The sequence below is a fragment of the Tiliqua scincoides genome, chromosome 2 (assembly GCF_035046505.1).
Source record: "Tiliqua scincoides isolate rTilSci1 chromosome 2, rTilSci1.hap2, whole genome shotgun sequence".
Classification (NCBI taxonomy): Eukaryota; Metazoa; Chordata; class Lepidosauria; order Squamata; family Scincidae; genus Tiliqua; species Tiliqua scincoides.
This window is the reverse complement of record NC_089822.1, coordinates 262683448-262700563: the sequence shown is the minus strand read 5'-3', so window position 1 is coordinate 262700563 and position 17116 is coordinate 262683448. Positions and strand designations below refer to the sequence as shown.

At 48.4% G+C, this 17116-nt stretch overlaps 1 protein-coding gene across 1 annotated transcript in view; it reads left to right on the top strand.

The window, feature by feature from the left end:
- Window positions 1–653: 653 nt before the first annotated feature.
- The window catches only part of LOC136640318 (zinc finger protein 271-like), a 208097-nt gene continuing 191634 nt past the window's right edge, over window positions 654–17116 (top strand). Inside the window, exons 1-4 of the mRNA XM_066615352.1 lie at window positions 654–747; window positions 2648–3543; window positions 7509–7623; window positions 10191–11253. Coding sequence (XP_066471449.1) covers window positions 2746–3543; window positions 7509–7623; window positions 10191–11253 — 1976 coding nt within the window. The 5' untranslated portion in view covers window positions 654–747; window positions 2648–2745. The remainder of the gene's footprint in view (window positions 748–2647; window positions 3544–7508; window positions 7624–10190; window positions 11254–17116) is intronic.

Here is a 17116-nt window from a genome sequence, read left to right as displayed (position 1 = left end):
AATCCTCTTTGCTTCTTCATCAGTTCTGCTCTGCTTCCCCCTAGAAATCTGCCCACATTCAAGCGCCCAAGTGCAGACCACCCAGAAGAGCCCCCCAGATCCCACTCCCCACCCCTCCCTGCCAGCCCAGGGGAGGAACAGGAACAGCAATGCCAGGCAGCTCAGATTTCAGTGCATTCCAGAGCCTGCCTAGGAAGCAGAGCTCTGTTCGTTTTAACCCCTTCGGTGCCTTGATGCACCAGCAACCTTTGCTGGAGACATGGCGAGTGAAGTCTGCAGCAAGGAGGTCAGGAGATCCAAAGATCTCCCAATGCATCTCCTGGCTGAAAGGGCAGATCCCACTGGAGAGCATACCATTGCATAGAGATCCTCCTTTGAACTGCAGGGGAGCCCCTGCTGCTTTGCATGCAAAAGGTCCCACCTTGGCAGCCTCTTCAGGTAGGGCAGGGAAAATCTGGCTGCTGCTGCTGCTGCCAGCCCGGGTCCGCAGGACTCAGATCAGCCCAAGGAAGTCAGACTCGGTAGGAGGAGGTTTTGCTTGGGAAGAAAGCAGCGCAGTGGAGGGGGAGGCTGGTTCTCCACGGGTTAAATGGAGGCAGATCAGATGGCCGGAGAGGGGAGGAGGATCTGGGGTGATCTGGGGATCTGATCCTTCCTGTCCTGCGCTGCTGCAAAACGGTTTTTGAAAAGTGCCACCGGTGGGGTTTGTCAGCTGGGGGGAGCCACTTGCCCAGCCTAGGATCATCAGTAGGTTGCAAAAGGGGGCTGGGTGGTGGTGGGAGAGGGGCGGGAAGGCATCAGGGACGTTCTGAGAGGGGGGGAGGCCAGGCAGAGAGAGGGGAGAACGCCCCCCTCCCCACATCAAAGGGGGGTGGTGGTTGCCAACCCTTCAACCAACCACTGTGTATTTATTTATTCAATCATATAACAAAATGCAGCATCATTGTATAAAAAACCAGCCACTGTAGCTGCTTTTCAACTCAACGTGCAAGCCTTGCTTGGTAAGTGTCAATATGCATCTCTGTGCTGTGAAAAGTTCCTGGTGAGTTTCTGCAGATCAAGTGCCTGCCTGCTAAAAGGCACAAGAGCAAGCTTGGCTGGGGTCAGTTGGCAATCACGCACCAGATCAGGGCGGGAGTTGGCTGTATAGAGAGCCTGTCTCTGCTATTACCCCTGCGCGCAGGAGTCCAGGGCTCTTGTGTGTTTAGTAAAAAGAAAAAAGAAAAAGAAGCCCTCTTGGAGCATCTTTATTGTGGAAGAAGCATGTATGAAATAAAGCCTGCTGGGCCTGATCTACTGAGGCTTTGGCCTGCCAAACCTACCTTACAGGGTTGTTGTGGATCTTCAGTGGAGGGGAAGAACAGAACAATATGCAGGAGGCATTTGTGGTCTGCTCTAAAACTCAGGATTGCACTGAGACATGGTACAGCACAATGAATGGCAAAAGTGTCAGCTTCCTTGCCCTGCCATCCTAATTTGACCCCAAATTGAGTCCAGAACAAATACAGTCCAACTTACAGATAAATTTTCCAGTGGTTGTTTGCTGGAATTTTTTTTAATTGAGTGGCCTTTGGAGACAGGGACAGCATTTATTTATTTTGCTCTGTCAATTGCTTTGTGAACTTTTTTTGGAGTGGAAAGCAAGATCTAAACCAGGGGTGTCAAACCCATTTCATACAGTGGGCCGAATGACATTTATGATGCCTGCTGAGGGCCAAAAGTGATGTCATTAGGCAGGAAGTGATGTCATTTAACAGGTCATAACCAGGAACAAGAACGTTTTCTCACGTAGGAACACATTAGCTGCAAATAACAGAAGAGAAAATACACAAATCTTGATCATATTTCAAGATATGGGGGAGCCTAAGTATCATGTGGGCCGCCCTTTCAGCAGTAACATCTTAGCACTGCTCAGTAGCTGAGAGCCTGATAAAAAGCTTCCGCAGGCTGCATCCAGCCCCCAGGCCTTACGTTTGACACCCCTGATCTAAACATTCTTCATAGTTTTCGTTCAGTAATTTCATGTTGCAATTTCGTGTGGAAATTGGCCCCTGAAGCTGTGCTGTTGGAAAGTTGTGACATTCTGGTCAGCAGAAGCTTGGAGACGTTAATATACTTTATTTTAAAGTATTCAGAGCTTTCCATATAAGATTTGCCTGTGCATCACCTTGAGCACCTTTATAAGTAAATAAAAATTTTCTTACATTGAAGCGTGGCGTCTTTGAAGCATTGAAGCATTGCCTTCAGGGTCTGAAGCACCCTTTCCCTGGTGATGCACTAGTCTCTGTTCCTCCTGGTCCCTCGATTGGGAAAGGAAAAGGGGAAAGGAGTGGAAGAGGAAGTGTAGAGGAGTGGGGTGGTGGGCTAGGTCATCAGAGGCACTCTCCTTGCCTTCCCATGTGTGCTACTCTGTTCTGCTATTCCTTTTCTAATCCAGGAAGTGAAAGTAGGCGCCACCTGTCATTCTGCGACCTGAGATGAGGGCCTCAGTTGGCCTCCTAGGTGGCCGGCGGTGATAGCCTCACAAACTTACTTGAGGGAAGGCCCCTGGAATAACTTTTTGTTTGTTTGGCCTGGGCTGCTGATGAAAGGGCGCATCATAGATGGAATTGCTTGAAACTCACAGCTTCTCCCTGTTGTGTTGTAGCTGCTGTCACAAAGCCAGAGGCTTTCCACCACATCTGCAGAAAGGGGATGGCGCGACACAGCTGAATTAGATTCAGCTAGACAAATTGCGAGGTGAACATGGCTGCCGAGAAGGAGGGAGAATTCTCCGCCTTGGGCCTGTCGTTCCAGGACATTAAGCCAGGCATGAAAATGGAGGGCCAGGAGCCGGAAGACGCCGAACCTGAAGTGGTGATGGAGGGAGTGGGAGAAACCTCACGAGCGACACAGGTGGGGCCCAGTGCAAGCGACACAGTGGCGGCACAACAGATTAAACGGGAACCAGAGGAGGGCTTGTCATCACAACACTGGGAAATACAATGGCCAGAGTTCTTCAATGCCCCACTGTCCCCTCCATCAGGACAGGGAAACTCAGAGCTGTCAGAGACCGTGTCGAGGCACCAAGACAAGAATTTTCTGCCACCTTTTGAAGAAGCAGCAGCAGCCAGCAGCCCATGGGCTAGGAAAGAGAAAGTGACCAGACTCATGCCAAGACCGAACAGAACAACCCAACAGGCCCAAAGTCTAAACATGGCAAACAGTCGAGGTGATGGGTACCCAAAAGACATCAAGACTGCAAACCCCGTCAGCTCAGAGCTCCGCTGCCAGCGCTTCAGGCAGTTCTGCTACCAAGAAGCCGAGGGGCCCTGGGAGGCCTACAGCCAGCTCCGGGAGCTTTGCTACCAGTGGCTGATGCCGGAGAAGCGGACCAAGGAGCAGATCTTAGAGCTGGTGATCCTGGAGCAGTTCCTGACCATCTTGCCTCAGGAGATGCAGAGCTGGCTCAGGGAACATGGGTCAGAGAGCTGCTTCCATGCTGCTGCCCTCGCTGAGGATTACCTCCTGAGCAAACGAGAGGCCGAGGCTCAGGAGGAGGAGGTGGGAGCATTTCTTCTGGGTGGTCTGGAGGGGGACAAGAAATAGAGAGCGGTGTGGTTGTGGTACCTGTAATTCAGACCTGTTTTGATGGTTGCTGGTCTTTTCCAAGGGAATGTGCGATCAAGTGACCAATAATGTCATGTAGTAGACCAGGGGTGTCGGACTCATTTCATACAGTGGGCCGAAGTTAGCACTCGCATTGCCCACTGTGATGTCATGAAGCAGGAAGTGATGTCATGAAGCGGGTGATGACCAGAAATCAGCCCTTTGTTCTCACCCAGGAACTAACTCATTAGCTGCAAATAACGGAACAGAATTGATCATATTTTCAAGATGATGGGAGAGCCCAATTATCACGCAGGCTGCCCTTTCAGCAACACCACTTTGGCTGAGCAGAAGGTCCCTCTAATTTTTCCTCACTGTTTGGAGCAGTTAAGGACCTGAGCGGTGTGTAGTCATCTTAAAATGGGCAATGGCCAGTCTGATCTCTAGGCAGTGAGGCACTGAACATGATTTAAAGCACAAGCCTATGCATGTCTATTCAAAAGTAAGTCCCATTGTGTTCAATGAGACCTACTCCTATTACAATTTGTATAGGATTGCAACCTTAGGGCCCAATCCTGTCCAACTTTCTAGTGCCGGTGCCGCTGCATTGAGGCCTGAGGCAAGAGAACAAATGTTCCTTTACCTTGTGGAGGCCTCCATAACTACCCTCCCACCACAAGATGCAGCACACACCTCATTGGCACGACTATACCAGGGCTGGAAAGTTGGATAGGATTTGACTGAGACCCTTAAGGGAGGACACCAGGATGCAGGTCTCTTGTTATCTGGTGTGCTCCCTGGGGCATTTGGTGGGCCGCTGTGAGATACAGGAAGCTGGACTAGATGGGCCTATGGCCTGATCCAGTGGGGCTGTTCTTATGTTCTTAACTACAATTCCCAGGATGCCTTGCAGGTCTCTTGTTATCTGGTGTGCTCCCTGGGGCATTTGGTGGGGCCGCTGTGAGATACAGGAAGCTGGACTAGATGGGCCTATGGCCTGATCCAGCGGGGCTGTTCTTATGACTCTAAATCAGGGTCTGTTACCAGAAATTCCTGCCCTATGTGGGTATGCCGAGGATTGAAACTGGGAGTGGGGCCTGATCCTTATTAAACTTCCTTAGGATGTTGTGTCTTTCTGAGTGGTACTAATAAAGATATTACTATAGAACAGGGGTCTCCAAACCCCGGCCCGGGGGCCAGATGTGGCCCATGGCAAGCCTCTATCCAGCCCGCGGCCAGCCTCTTGCCCCCTGAAAGCCTCTGGCCCACTTGACCGAACATGATTGGAGCTGTGCTCTGGTTGCATCTGGAGGGTGTTCTAAGGGCCAGAGAGGTTGAATGAATGAGCCCATTTATTCATTTATTCACACATCTCAGTTCCATCTCTAATTTATTTATATAAATTTTATTTTTAAATTTTTTTTCTGACCCTCTACACAATGCCAGATATTTGATGCAGCCCTCTGGCCAAAAAGTTTGGAGACCCCTGCTATACAATAAAATTTTGAGATTCTCTCTTTCTGCTTCCTAATCTAATGTCTAATTTCATAAATCTACACCTTCTCCCTGTGCCCTTTCCCCCCCAAATTAAAAAGCCCCTCATCAGCCCCCTGATCAATTCTATGCTTGGGATCATTAGGAGAGGTATTGAGAACAAAACGGCTAATATTATAATGCCGTTGTACAAATCGATGGTAAGGCCACACCTGGAGTATTGTGTCCAGTTCTGGTCGCCGCATCTCAAAAAAGACATAGTGGAAATGGAAAAGGTGCAAAAGAGAGAGACTAAGATGATTACGGGGCTGGGGCACCTTCCTTACAAGGACAGGCTACGGCATTTGGGCCTCTTCAGCCTAGAAAAGAGACGCCTGAGGGAGGACATGATTGAGACATACAAAATTATGCAGGGGATGGACAGCGTGGATAGGGAGATGCTCTTTACACTCTCACATAACACCAGAACCAGGGCATATCCACTAAAATTGAGTGTTGGGAGGGTTAGGACAGACAAAAGAAAATATTTCTTTACTCAGCGTGTGGTTGGTCTGTGGAACTCCTTGCCACAGGATGTGGTGACGGCATCTGGCCTGGACGCCTTTAAAAGGGGATTGGACAAGTTTCTGGAGGAAAAATCCATTATGGGTTACAAGCCATGATGTCTATGCGCAACCTCCTGATTTTAGAAATGGGCTATGTCAGAAGGCCAGATGCAAGGGAGGGCACCAGGATGCAGGTCTCTTGTTATCTGGTGTGCTCCTTGGGGCATTTGGTGGGCCGCTGTGAGATACAGGAAGCTGGACTAGATGGGCCTATGGCCTGATCCAGTGGGGCTCTTCTTATGTTCTTATGTTATGTTCATTTTGGTAACGTTTCTTTGCAGCTCTGTACAAGTCATGGGGTTCTTTGTTCCTTTCTCCACACTATTCTTTTGGAGATAGGACAAATGGCACACACATCTGCATCACCTCTACCGATAATCGACACACATTGCCTGGCTTAAGAGCCAATAAGAAGCCCCCCCCCCAACTTCTTTCAACATTCCTGTTACAACTTTGCAACTCATCTGAGCGCAGATAATGACCAGATAGATCCCAATTATCTAGCAGTTCGGATAAGGAGCTTCTGCAGGCCTGTTGAGGCCTATGCACCTTTTTGTTTGACACCCCTGTGTTAGACCATATAAAATATCACATCAAGGTGTATATTTAAGAACATAAGAACAGCCCCACTGGATGAGGCCATAGGCCCATCTAGTCCAGCTTCCTGTATCTCACAGCGGCCCACCAAATGCCCCAGGGAGCACACCAGATAACGAGAGACCTCATCCTGGTGCCCTCCCTTGCATCTGGCATTCTGACATAGCCCATTTCTAAAATCAGGAGGTTGCGCATACACATCATGGCTTGTACCCCGTAATGGATTTTTCCTCCAGAAACTTGTCCAATCCCCTTTTAAAGGCATCTAGGGTAGACGCCAGCACCACATCCTGTGGCAAGGAGTTCCACAGACCGACCACACGCTGAGTAAAGAAATATTTTCTTTTGTCTGTCCTAACCCGCCCAACACTCAATTTTAGTAGATGTCCCCTGGTTCTGGTGTTATGTGAGAGTGTAAAGAGCATCTCCCTATCCACTTTATCCATCCCATTTAAAAGAACCTCTCCATTTAAAAGAACGCAGTGACTGAGCTGAAAAGGCAGAGCTGTAAATATAAACATAATTAATAGTCACCTGACAGCGCCATCCAGTCCTGGATTGGCACAGCCTCTGCTGCATATTGGGAGCCAGTTGGGGACCAGGCAGCAACGGAGAGGACGGAAACCTTTATACTCACCTACTCTGCCATGCTATGGTCCCAATGGGTATACTTGGATTACACCAGCCAAAGAGCTGGTGCAGATCTGAGTAGGCCCAGAGGGTTGTGTTGCGCCTGAGGCAGGAGCATAAGATTGGTGGTGCTGCTGCTGCCAATATCAACCCTCAACACACCTGGCTGGCCCTAATCCTTTCCTGGAATGCCTCCTGCTGACCTACCTGTACTGGTGAGGGCTTGACACTCAGTTGGCACCTGCCCATGGCTGCCAGCCACTCGTGCTAGCGGCCTTGGCTTGTGCGCCATTGCCGCACCAGTGGCCCAGGCCTTGAGCTGACAGAACATGAGTTCTGTACAAAGCCCAGAGAGGATTGGGCCATGACTCAAAGAAGACCAGATAAATTCCAAGAGATACCTCTGAATACCAGGTGTTAAGGGAGTAGTAGCAGGGTTGTCACTGTCTCCTGTTTGTGGATCACCCAGAAGCACCTTGTTGGCCACCTTGAGAAATGTCGTAGATGAGCCTTCTGGCTGATCCAGCAGGGCTCTTGTTTAGACTTTCCTATGAAGGGACTGTGCCTGGACTAAAATGCTTGTTTCTGTTTCAGATGCCAGGCACAGGACAGGAGGTGGCTGCAAATGCCTCGGTGGACGAGGGGGCTTCTCTGGAAATGGCACTTGGGCAGCTGTGCAGGGAGGTCAGAGGAAGTGCCAGCGTGTTAGGTAAGGCTGATTTAGTGCATGTACTTCCTGCTTCTCTGATGCTGATTTCCTGGTCAGCCGCTACTTGCATGTTTCAGATGTAGGAAGCCACTTGTCTCCCCAAGTCAAATACTGGGTTCATCTAGCCCAGTATTGTTGGCCACTAGCAGCTAGCAGCACCTTGGGAAGGAGGGCTCTTTCCGGCCCTGTTACCTGAAAGATGTCAGGGATGGAACCTGGGACCTCTTTTGTGCAAAGCAAGTGCTGCACCCCTCAGCACACCCCTTTCACGCCTGTCCCTCTCTGTGCATAGAATGTTAGAGTTGGAATGTTTAGAGTCTTCCATCTAAGACCGTGATTTTCAACCAGAATGCCTGCCATTGTGTAATTAGTGGACGGTTAATTTCTTCGTTCCGATGACCACCCCTAGGTTACATGCATGTGTAAATGAAAAATGTCAGCACATAGTTTTTTGGACCGGCTGAAATGAAGCTGTTAGCCATTTGCAAGGCCTTCCTTTTTTTCTTTTTCATCTGAAAATCTATACAGTGTAAAGAAGTATATGCTATTAAGTTGTCGTGTCTTAAGATGTTGGCAATATGAATAGTTTATGGCTAGAGCTCTGAATTTGTTTGATCCTGTTGTTTGTATAACACAGGCAGCCCCATCCTAAACTGTGCTGGCACAGCCAGGCCGTATGGCCTGTTCTGTATCCAGTGCGGCTTAGGAGCAGGCTGGCGGTCTCCTTGGGATAAGGGGATGTATTTCTCAAGTATTACCCCCAAGTAAAGCCCCAGATATCTCTATGGGGCTTCTTAAGTCCATGCCAACTATGGTTGGCAACCTTCAGTCTCAAAAGACTATGGTATAAGCCTATAGCACCCGGTATCCCCAGGCGGTCTCCCATCCAAGTACTAACCAGGCCTGACTCTGCTTAGCTTCCAAGATCAGATGAGATCGTGCATGTGCAGACCAACCAACCATGCCAACTATACAGCTGCTGCAAATCTGGGACGCCCCATATTGAGCTGCCCGACTGGGGAATGGAGTTTGGATGCAGCTTGCACTGTGGCCACTGATTCCACCCCTTCCTGGGCAGGATCCTCCGCCTGCCCAAAATCGCCCCTCCAAAACGCCATCTCGCCACCCTCCCCACCTCACCCAGTGTGAACGTACTAGTGCCGGCTAGCACAGGATTTTGATGCGGCTCTGCTGAGCCAGTGCAGGCCTTCGCACCGGCTCAGCCAACCCCCAGATAGCCACAAGTGTGCCTTATGGTGCAACTGTGACAAACTTAGCCGGCGTGGGGATGGCCACTTCTTGGGCAAGTAAAAGATAGGATTGGTTGGCAACCTTCAGTCTCGAAAGATTATGGTATAAGCCAGGGGTGCCCAAACCCCGGCCCGGGGGCCACTTGTGGCCCTCAGGGGCTCCCAATCCGGCCCTCGGGGAGCCCCCAGTCTCCAATGAGCCTCTGGCCCTCCAGAGACTTGCTGGAGCCCGTGCTGGCCTGACACAACTGCTCTCAGCATGAGGACGACTGTTCAACCTCTCACCTGAGCTGTGGGATGAGGGCTCCCTCCACTACTTGCTGTTTTACGTCTGTAATGCAGCAGTGGCAGCGAAGGAAAGGTTTGCCTTGCTTTGTGCAAGGCCTTGTATTGGCCTTGAGCTACTGCAAGACCTTCCTTCAGTCATACAAGTTCAATCTATAATATATTCATTTATGTAAATTTATTCAAATTTGAAATGTAAATTAATTCATTTTTTCCCCAGCCCCCGACACCGTGTCAGAGAGATGATGTGACCCTCCTGCCAAAATGTTTGGACACCCCTAGTATAAGCCTACAGCACCGGGTATTCCCAGGCAGTCTCCCATCCAAGTACTAACCAGGCCTGACCCTGCTTAGCTTCCGAGGATTATAGAAAAGATAGGATTGTGCTATCAATTAAATAAGGGCTTTTTATTTGTTTTTAAAACATACATCCTTTCTGGCTTTCTTAGAAAATTTAATCTGGATTATAATAGCCAGATAACATAATAAAATTATTTTTTTAAAAAACAAACCACAGATTTGATAGCAGTAGCAACATAATAGCAAATCCCCAAAGGAGGAATACATTAAAGGAACTTTATTTAACAATGAAAGAGAACCGTCTTTTGTATTTCTTCCCACCCATCCTACGCAGGGCACAATCCTAACCCCTTATGTCAGTGCTTTCCAGCACTGACATAAGGGCAATGTAGGTCTGAGATAAGGGAACAAACATTTCCTTACTTTGAGGAGGACTCCGTGAGTGACACCCAATTGCAGGATGCGGCACATGTCCCATTGGCACAGCTATGCCAGTGCTGGAAAGCACTGACATAAGGGGTTAGGATTGCGCCCTTAATTGCTAAAAATGGTTTGGAGGAATTTTTTTCTTTTCTAAAATTCATTGTTTTGGGGCTTTATTTACCTTGCTGAATTTAAGCAGGTCTGGAAATGATCAGTGCCTGGATGGGAGACTCCCTTGGGACCCCCATGTATATCATCATAAGAGAAAGGCAGGACATCAATATAATAATTTTAATGCTATCCCAGCAGGTGATGGAAGACAGAGTGAGAATGACGGTCTGCCGCAGGAAGGAGTTCAGTGTCAGGATTTGGAAGAAAATGTTTTGGGACAACCTGAACCAAGCAGGCTGCAGGAAGACAAAACAGACGAGCAGAGGAATCGAATCCTCGCCTCTCATGCCTCTGTGCTCCGCTTCTGTGAAATGACCGTTCAAGAAACTATCAACAAGGGAATGAGGAGGAACGAGAAAGCCTGCGGGAACATTTCTCACCTTCCTACGCACCAGAGAGCCCACGTGGAAGACAAGCCGTATGAATGCTCGGTGTGCGGGAAAGGATTCCTTTCGAGATCCGGCGTGATTATACACATGAGAATACACAGCACCGAGAAGCCGTACGAATGCTCAGGCTGCAGCAAAAGCTTTCGACGGAGTTCGCACCTGAGCAGCCACAGCCGGATCCACACCGGAGAGAAACCGTACACGTGCCTGGATTGCGGGAAAGGCTTCAGCCGGAGCTCCAACCTTATTTCGCACCAGAGAATCCACACGGGGGAGAAGCCGTATGCGTGCTCGTCTTGCACCAAACAGTTCTGCGACAAATCGAGCCTCGTTAGACACGAGAGGCTCCATACAGGGGACAGGCCGTTTAAATGCACCGAATGCGGGAAAAGCTTCAGCCAGAGTCATCATCTCATTACTCATCAGAGGATGCACACCGGCGAGAAACCGTACAGGTGCCTGCACTGTGACAAAAGCTTTTGCGATAAATCGACTTACATTCGGCATCAGAAAAACCACACGGGGGAGAAGCCGTTCAAGTGCCCCGACTGCGGGGAATGCTTCAGTCGCAGCAAGCACCTCATTCGGCATCGGAGGATCCACACCGCACGAGAACTGTATATGTGCTTAGACTGCGGAGAAAGCTTTTGTCGCAAGTCAGGCCTCAAGATGCACCAGAGAATCCACACGGGGGAAAAGCCGTACGAATGCCCAGACTGTGGGAAAAAGTTCAACCGCAGCACCAACCTGATCAGCCACCAGAGAATCCACACTGGGGAGAAGCCGTACGGCTGCTCCGAATGCGGCAAGAGGTTTAATCGCCGGACGCACCTTGTTAGCCATCAGAAAATCCACTCCCAGAGGAAAGAGACTACGTAGATGCTCGGGGTGGGAGACGAGCTGCTGTCAGAGCCGTCTCTGTGATCCACACGTGAAGGTCCAGATGAATGGCTGCTTTAGGAGAAATGGCCTCGTACATTGTGCATGCCTTATTACGCAAGAAATGCATGCGCCAAGCCATCTTGAAGAATTTTAGAGTTTATAAAAGGTGATTTACAGCTAGTTAAGACATAAAATTAAAATTCATTTAATGAAATCCGTCATTTAATAAAATCCATGAAATGTGCTCAATGAGAATATTTTTCTCGAGTCCTCCCGGGCAGCGGTTCTCGAACGGTGGGTCTGTGCCCCACCGATGGGTCGCAACCCAATTTTGGTTGGGACGTGAAACTGACAGGGCAGATTAAGCTTTGTGCATCAATGGTTAAACAGCCTGCTACTGGGGGAACTACTACTGCCCAGTGCTATTGGGCGCTGCTGCCCAGTCACTATTATTGCCACAGAGGCTTGAGTGGCTGGTAAAGTGAAACTTTTTTTTAGGTGGGTTCCAATGCTCATAGTTTGAGAACCACTACTCTAGGGCCCAGTCCTATCCAACTTCCCAGTGCTAATGGAGCCATGCCAGGGGGTTTGCACACTGCATTTAGTCATGAGTACCTCCTCAAGGTAAGGATCATGTTTGTTCCTTACCTCAAGGTTGCACTGCAGCTGCATCAGGAGTGGAAAGTTGGATAGGATTGGCCCTACTTCCTGATTATGTGCTCTCCAGTCTACTAACAGCCCAGTCCTATCCCATTTATGGATTTATTTAACTATGTAAACTGCTTTGTGAACTGCTCCTGTTGAAAAGCAGTATATAAATATTCTTAAAAATAATAATCCCTGCCACGCTGTAGCATGCGTGACAACAACCAGAGGTAAGTAACAAACATTTTTACTTAACTCCATGCAAGCTTGCCTACGGGTCTCCTTGGACCTACACCAGCCATTTTGCTGGCAAACATCTGGGAAGAGCCAGGGAGTGTTCCTAGGCAGGGTTTTGGGGATAGGATCCTGGTGAAAGTCGATGCCACTGGGAACTACCCTCTCTTCCTGAAATGCCCCCTGCCCTCCCCCTCTCCACCCGCAACACGCCCTCACCAACAGCTCATTCATTCCACAAGAAATGCATGTGCCAAGCCTTGAGGCTTTCTGAGGCTGACACAGCCCAGGGTTCACGGCCGAGGGGCTCCAATGCTGACACCACTTGGGACTAACTTGGACTGGCTCAGCAGCAGCCCTCCGCACGCTCTGGGGACAAACCTAAACAGGTCTACTTAGAAGTAAGTCCTATTGTGTTCAATGGGTCTTACTCCCAGCAAAGTGAGGTTAGGATTGCAGTCTCTCTCCCTAGGCGTCTTGCAACTGTGGGATTCTCCTCTCACTTCTGCACACAGCCCATAGGATCGTTACGTGCATTCCCCCCACAACCTACATCTGAGTTTCACCTTGTTCCCAACTAGAAATTCCCCTGTACCTTTTAATACAAACCGCAAAACTTTTGTTTCAGTATTTGAGTCCCGTCATGCAAATCATAAGGGTAGATTCGTTCTGGAAGGTTTTTAAATTTTTTTCCCTTTTGGTCCAGGCAACTAGTTCAACTACAGTGTTATGAGATGGCTTGTATAATCTAATAATGTATAATTGTATTCTGGTTTTAAATATTGTTTCGTTATGCATTTTTTGTTGTTGGTTGGACACTGCTTTTGAGCTCTTTGGAAAAAGCTGTTTACACGTATTTTAATAAATTTAGATAGCATCTGCTGTTTGACTCTTTTTGTCTGTTAGCATCTGTTTGACTCACCCACTCCTTTCACTTTGGACCCATTTATTTCAGGGATTTTATCCCAGCTTTAAAACAAAAAGCCTTACAAGGCAGCTAACAATCATTTATACAGATAAATGTTGAAATCTAGCTGAAAACCAATATACAGTTTAAAAGTGATAGAAAAAGATAAATTGGCCATTTAAAAGCAGGGAGGGTAAATTTACCCACTTTGGCAGATAAATTTCAAAGCTGCAATAGAAAAAGCCCTGTCCCTGATTCCTGCCAACTGAATCTTTGTCATTGTTAGACCAGAGAGCAAGTCTTGTGAGGTAGATCACAAGGCCTAGGAAGGTTCATTTTGCTTTTTTAAAAAATGGACATGCAGGCCCAGTTGCATGATGTATGATTGGTTGGCAACCTTCAGTCTTGAAAGACTATGGTATAAGCCTACAGCACCCGGTATTCCCAGGCGGTCTCCCATCCAAGTACTAACCAGGTCTGACCCTGCTTAGCTTCCAAGATCAGACAAGATCAGGCATGTGCAGGGTAACAGTTGCTGCATAGGATTAAACTAGGCATACATTTTAGGGAAATGGGGTGTGTGTGTGTGTGTGTGTGTGTGTGTGTGTGTGTGTGTGTGTGTGTGTGTGTATTCTTTTGACATCAATAGCAAATCTCCTTGAAAGGAGCTGAGAGCAGGAACAGCAACTCATGCAGAGAAGCGACAGGGCTTTGTCTCTGAAGATGAATCAATCTTGTCTTTATCCAGATTTAGAACATTCAGTTAGTTTTCCCCCACCCCCTAATGCAGAGGCAAGGCTGAATTGCTCACTCTCAGTGAAGGCTAAGGGGAAGGAGATAAGGTCAAAGCAAAACTCATCCAGAGATACCCCTCTCTGAGCCCCAGAAAGGAACCCTCGTCCCTTCACTAACACCATCGCTGCCTTCCATCACCCCCTGTTTGTCATTTCACAGATGCAAATAGGGACCCCAAAGTGCACTGGTAATAAGGCCCCTCACACCAAACCCTACCCCCCAAATTATGCATTCTGTATTTATTTACTCTGCAGTAGCCCATCTTGCACAGGTTTCTAAGCAATGCATGCTAGTAAACTGACTGTATCAGCTTGCTTTTCTTCAAACTTAAGAATAATTAATCTTGCAATGGATTGGGTTGTACTGCTTGGGAAGTAGCTGCAGCTTCAAACATATTTGTCAATACATTATTTGGTACTATTTAGATAGGTGGTGATGAGGATGGAAGGGACGCAGCAGTACATTGGTGTTTTGAGTCTATACTGTGTTGTATTCAGGAATAATCAAGTGACTGTTCTGTCCTGTCTGGAAATTTCCTGTCTGAAATGGAAAAGGTGCAAAAGAGAGCGACTAAGATGATTACTGGGCTGGGGCACCTTCCTTATGAGGGAAGGCTAAGGCGTTTGGGCCTCTTCAGCCTAGAAAAGAGGCACCTCAGGGGGGAGATGATTGAGATATACAAAATTATGCAGGGGATGGACAGGGTGGATAGGGAGATGCTCTTTACACTCTCACATAACACCAGAACCAGGGGACATCCACTAAAATTGAGAGTTGGGAGAGTTCGAACAAACAAAAGAAAATATTTCTTTACTAAGTGTGTGGTTGGTCTGTGGAACTCTTTGCCACAGGATGTGGTAATGGCGACTGGCCTGGACGCCTTTAAAAGGGGATTGGACAAGTTTCTGGAGGAAAAATCCATTACGGGGTACAAGCCATGATGTGTATGTGCCACCTCCTGATTTTAGAAATGGGTTATGTCAGAATGCCAGATGCAAGGGAAGGCACCAGGATGAGGTCTCTTGTTATCTGGTGTGCTCCCTGGGGCATTTGGTGTGCAGCTGTGAGATACAGGAAGCTGGACTAGATGGGCCTATGGCCTGATCCAGTGGGGCTGTTCTTATGTTCTTAACTACAATTCCCAGGATGCCTTGCAGGTCTCTTGTTATCTGGTGTGCTCCCTGGGGCATTTGGTGGGCCGCTGTGAGATACAGGAAGCTGGACTAGATGGGCCTATGGCCTGATCCGGCAGGGCTCTTCCTATGTTCTTAGGTTCCTGCAGACTCCCTTTCCTCTTTTGACCTTGGGTTAGGAGTGCTGCTGCTACAGGTCTTTGCTAAGAACCCTTCCAGGGAGCTGTATATAACTCATTGGAATAAACCTGTTCTGTTGCCAATGCTTGTGTGAGCATTGAATCACTAAAAAAGTTCAGCGAACAATAGGGATGCTGGCAAATCACCACATATTTTGCACTTCTCTGAAGCCGTTGAGCTCCATCCTGACTGCTCCAGCAACCCCAACAGAGAATGAAGGAGCAGAGCGCAAGACTCTGAGACATAGAAACCTCTCCTGCTCACTAGCTGAAGGTGATGCTGGCAATGAGCTGAGTTGCAGAGGAGAAAAGCCAAAAAATTAGCCTGGAGACAGGGTTACTGTTTTCCTTTGAGATAATGCCAAGAGAAGCTACAGATTGCATTGGCTCAAGATGGAGGGAATGGATATATTCGTGGATATTTGAGGAACTGCACCAGCAGAACCTCCTTTTGGGAGAGCTGAAAACCAAGCAAGATGCAGCACATCTTCACCACAACCAGGACCAACCAAAGGGAGGTTCTGCTGGTGCAGGAACTGTGCATGGCAGAGACTGATGATGGCATTGGCTGACCCCCACCCACACAAACTGAGTTTGACATAGCACCTGCAGAGGTGCTGCCAAAAAACGGAGGAGCACCTGCCAAAAAACTATTCTCCACAGTCCACAGAACAGTCCGCAGAACTCCACAGTCAGGGAATTAGAGGACAGGTCCTCTCATGGATTGAGAACTGGTTGAAGACCAGGAAGCAGAGAGTGGGTGTCAATGGGCAATTTTCACAATGGAGAGAGGTGAAAAGCGGTGTGGCCCAAGGATCTGTCCTGGGACCGGTGCTTTTCAACCTCTTCATAAATGACCTGGAGACAGGGGTGAGCAGTGAGGTGGCTAAGTTTACAGACGACACCAAACTTTTCCGAGTGAAGACCAGAAGTGATTGTGAGGAGCTCCAGAAGGATCTCTCCAGACTGGCAGAATGAGCAGCAAAATGGCAGATGCGCTTCAGTGTCAGTAAGTGTAAGGTCATGCACATTGGGGCAAAAAATCAAAACTTTAGATATAGGCTGATGGGTTCTGAGCTGTCTGTGACAGATCAGGAGAGAGATCTTGGGGTGGTGGTGGACAGGTCGATGAAAGTGTCGACCCAATGTGCAGCAGCAGTGAAGAAGGCCAATTCTATGCTTAGGATCATTAGGAAAGGTATTGAGAACAAAACGGCTAATATTATAATGCCGTTGTACAAATTGATGGTAAGGCCACACCTGGAGTATTGTGTCCAATTCTGGTCGCCACATCTCAAAAAAGACATAGTGGAAATGGAAAAGGTGCAAAAGAGAGCAACTAAGATGATTACTGGGCTGGGGCACCTTCCTTATGAGGACAGTCTGCAGCATTTGGGCCTCTTCAGCCTAGAAAAGAGACAGTGGGGCTGTTCTTAGGGGGGACATGATTGAGACATACAAAATTATGCAGGGGATGGACAGAGTGGAAAGGGAGATGCTCTTTACACTCTCACATAACACCAGAACCAGGGGACATCCACTAAAATTGAGTGTTGGGAGAGTTCGAACAGACAAAAGAAAATATTTCTTTACTCAGCGTGTGGTCGGTGTGTGGAACTCCTTGCCACAGGATGTGGTGATGTCGTCTGGCCTGGACGCCTTTAAAAGGGGATTGGACAAGTTTCTGGAGGAAAAATCCATTACGGGGTACAAGTCATGTGTATGCGCAACCTCCTGATTTTAGAAATGGGCTATGTCAGAATGCCAGATGCAAGGGAGGGCACCAGAATGAGGTCTCTTGTTATCTGGTGTGCTCTCTGGGGCATTTGGTGGGCCGCTGTGGGATATAGGAAGCTGGACTAGATGGGCCTATGGCCTAATCCAGTGGGGCTGTTCTTAT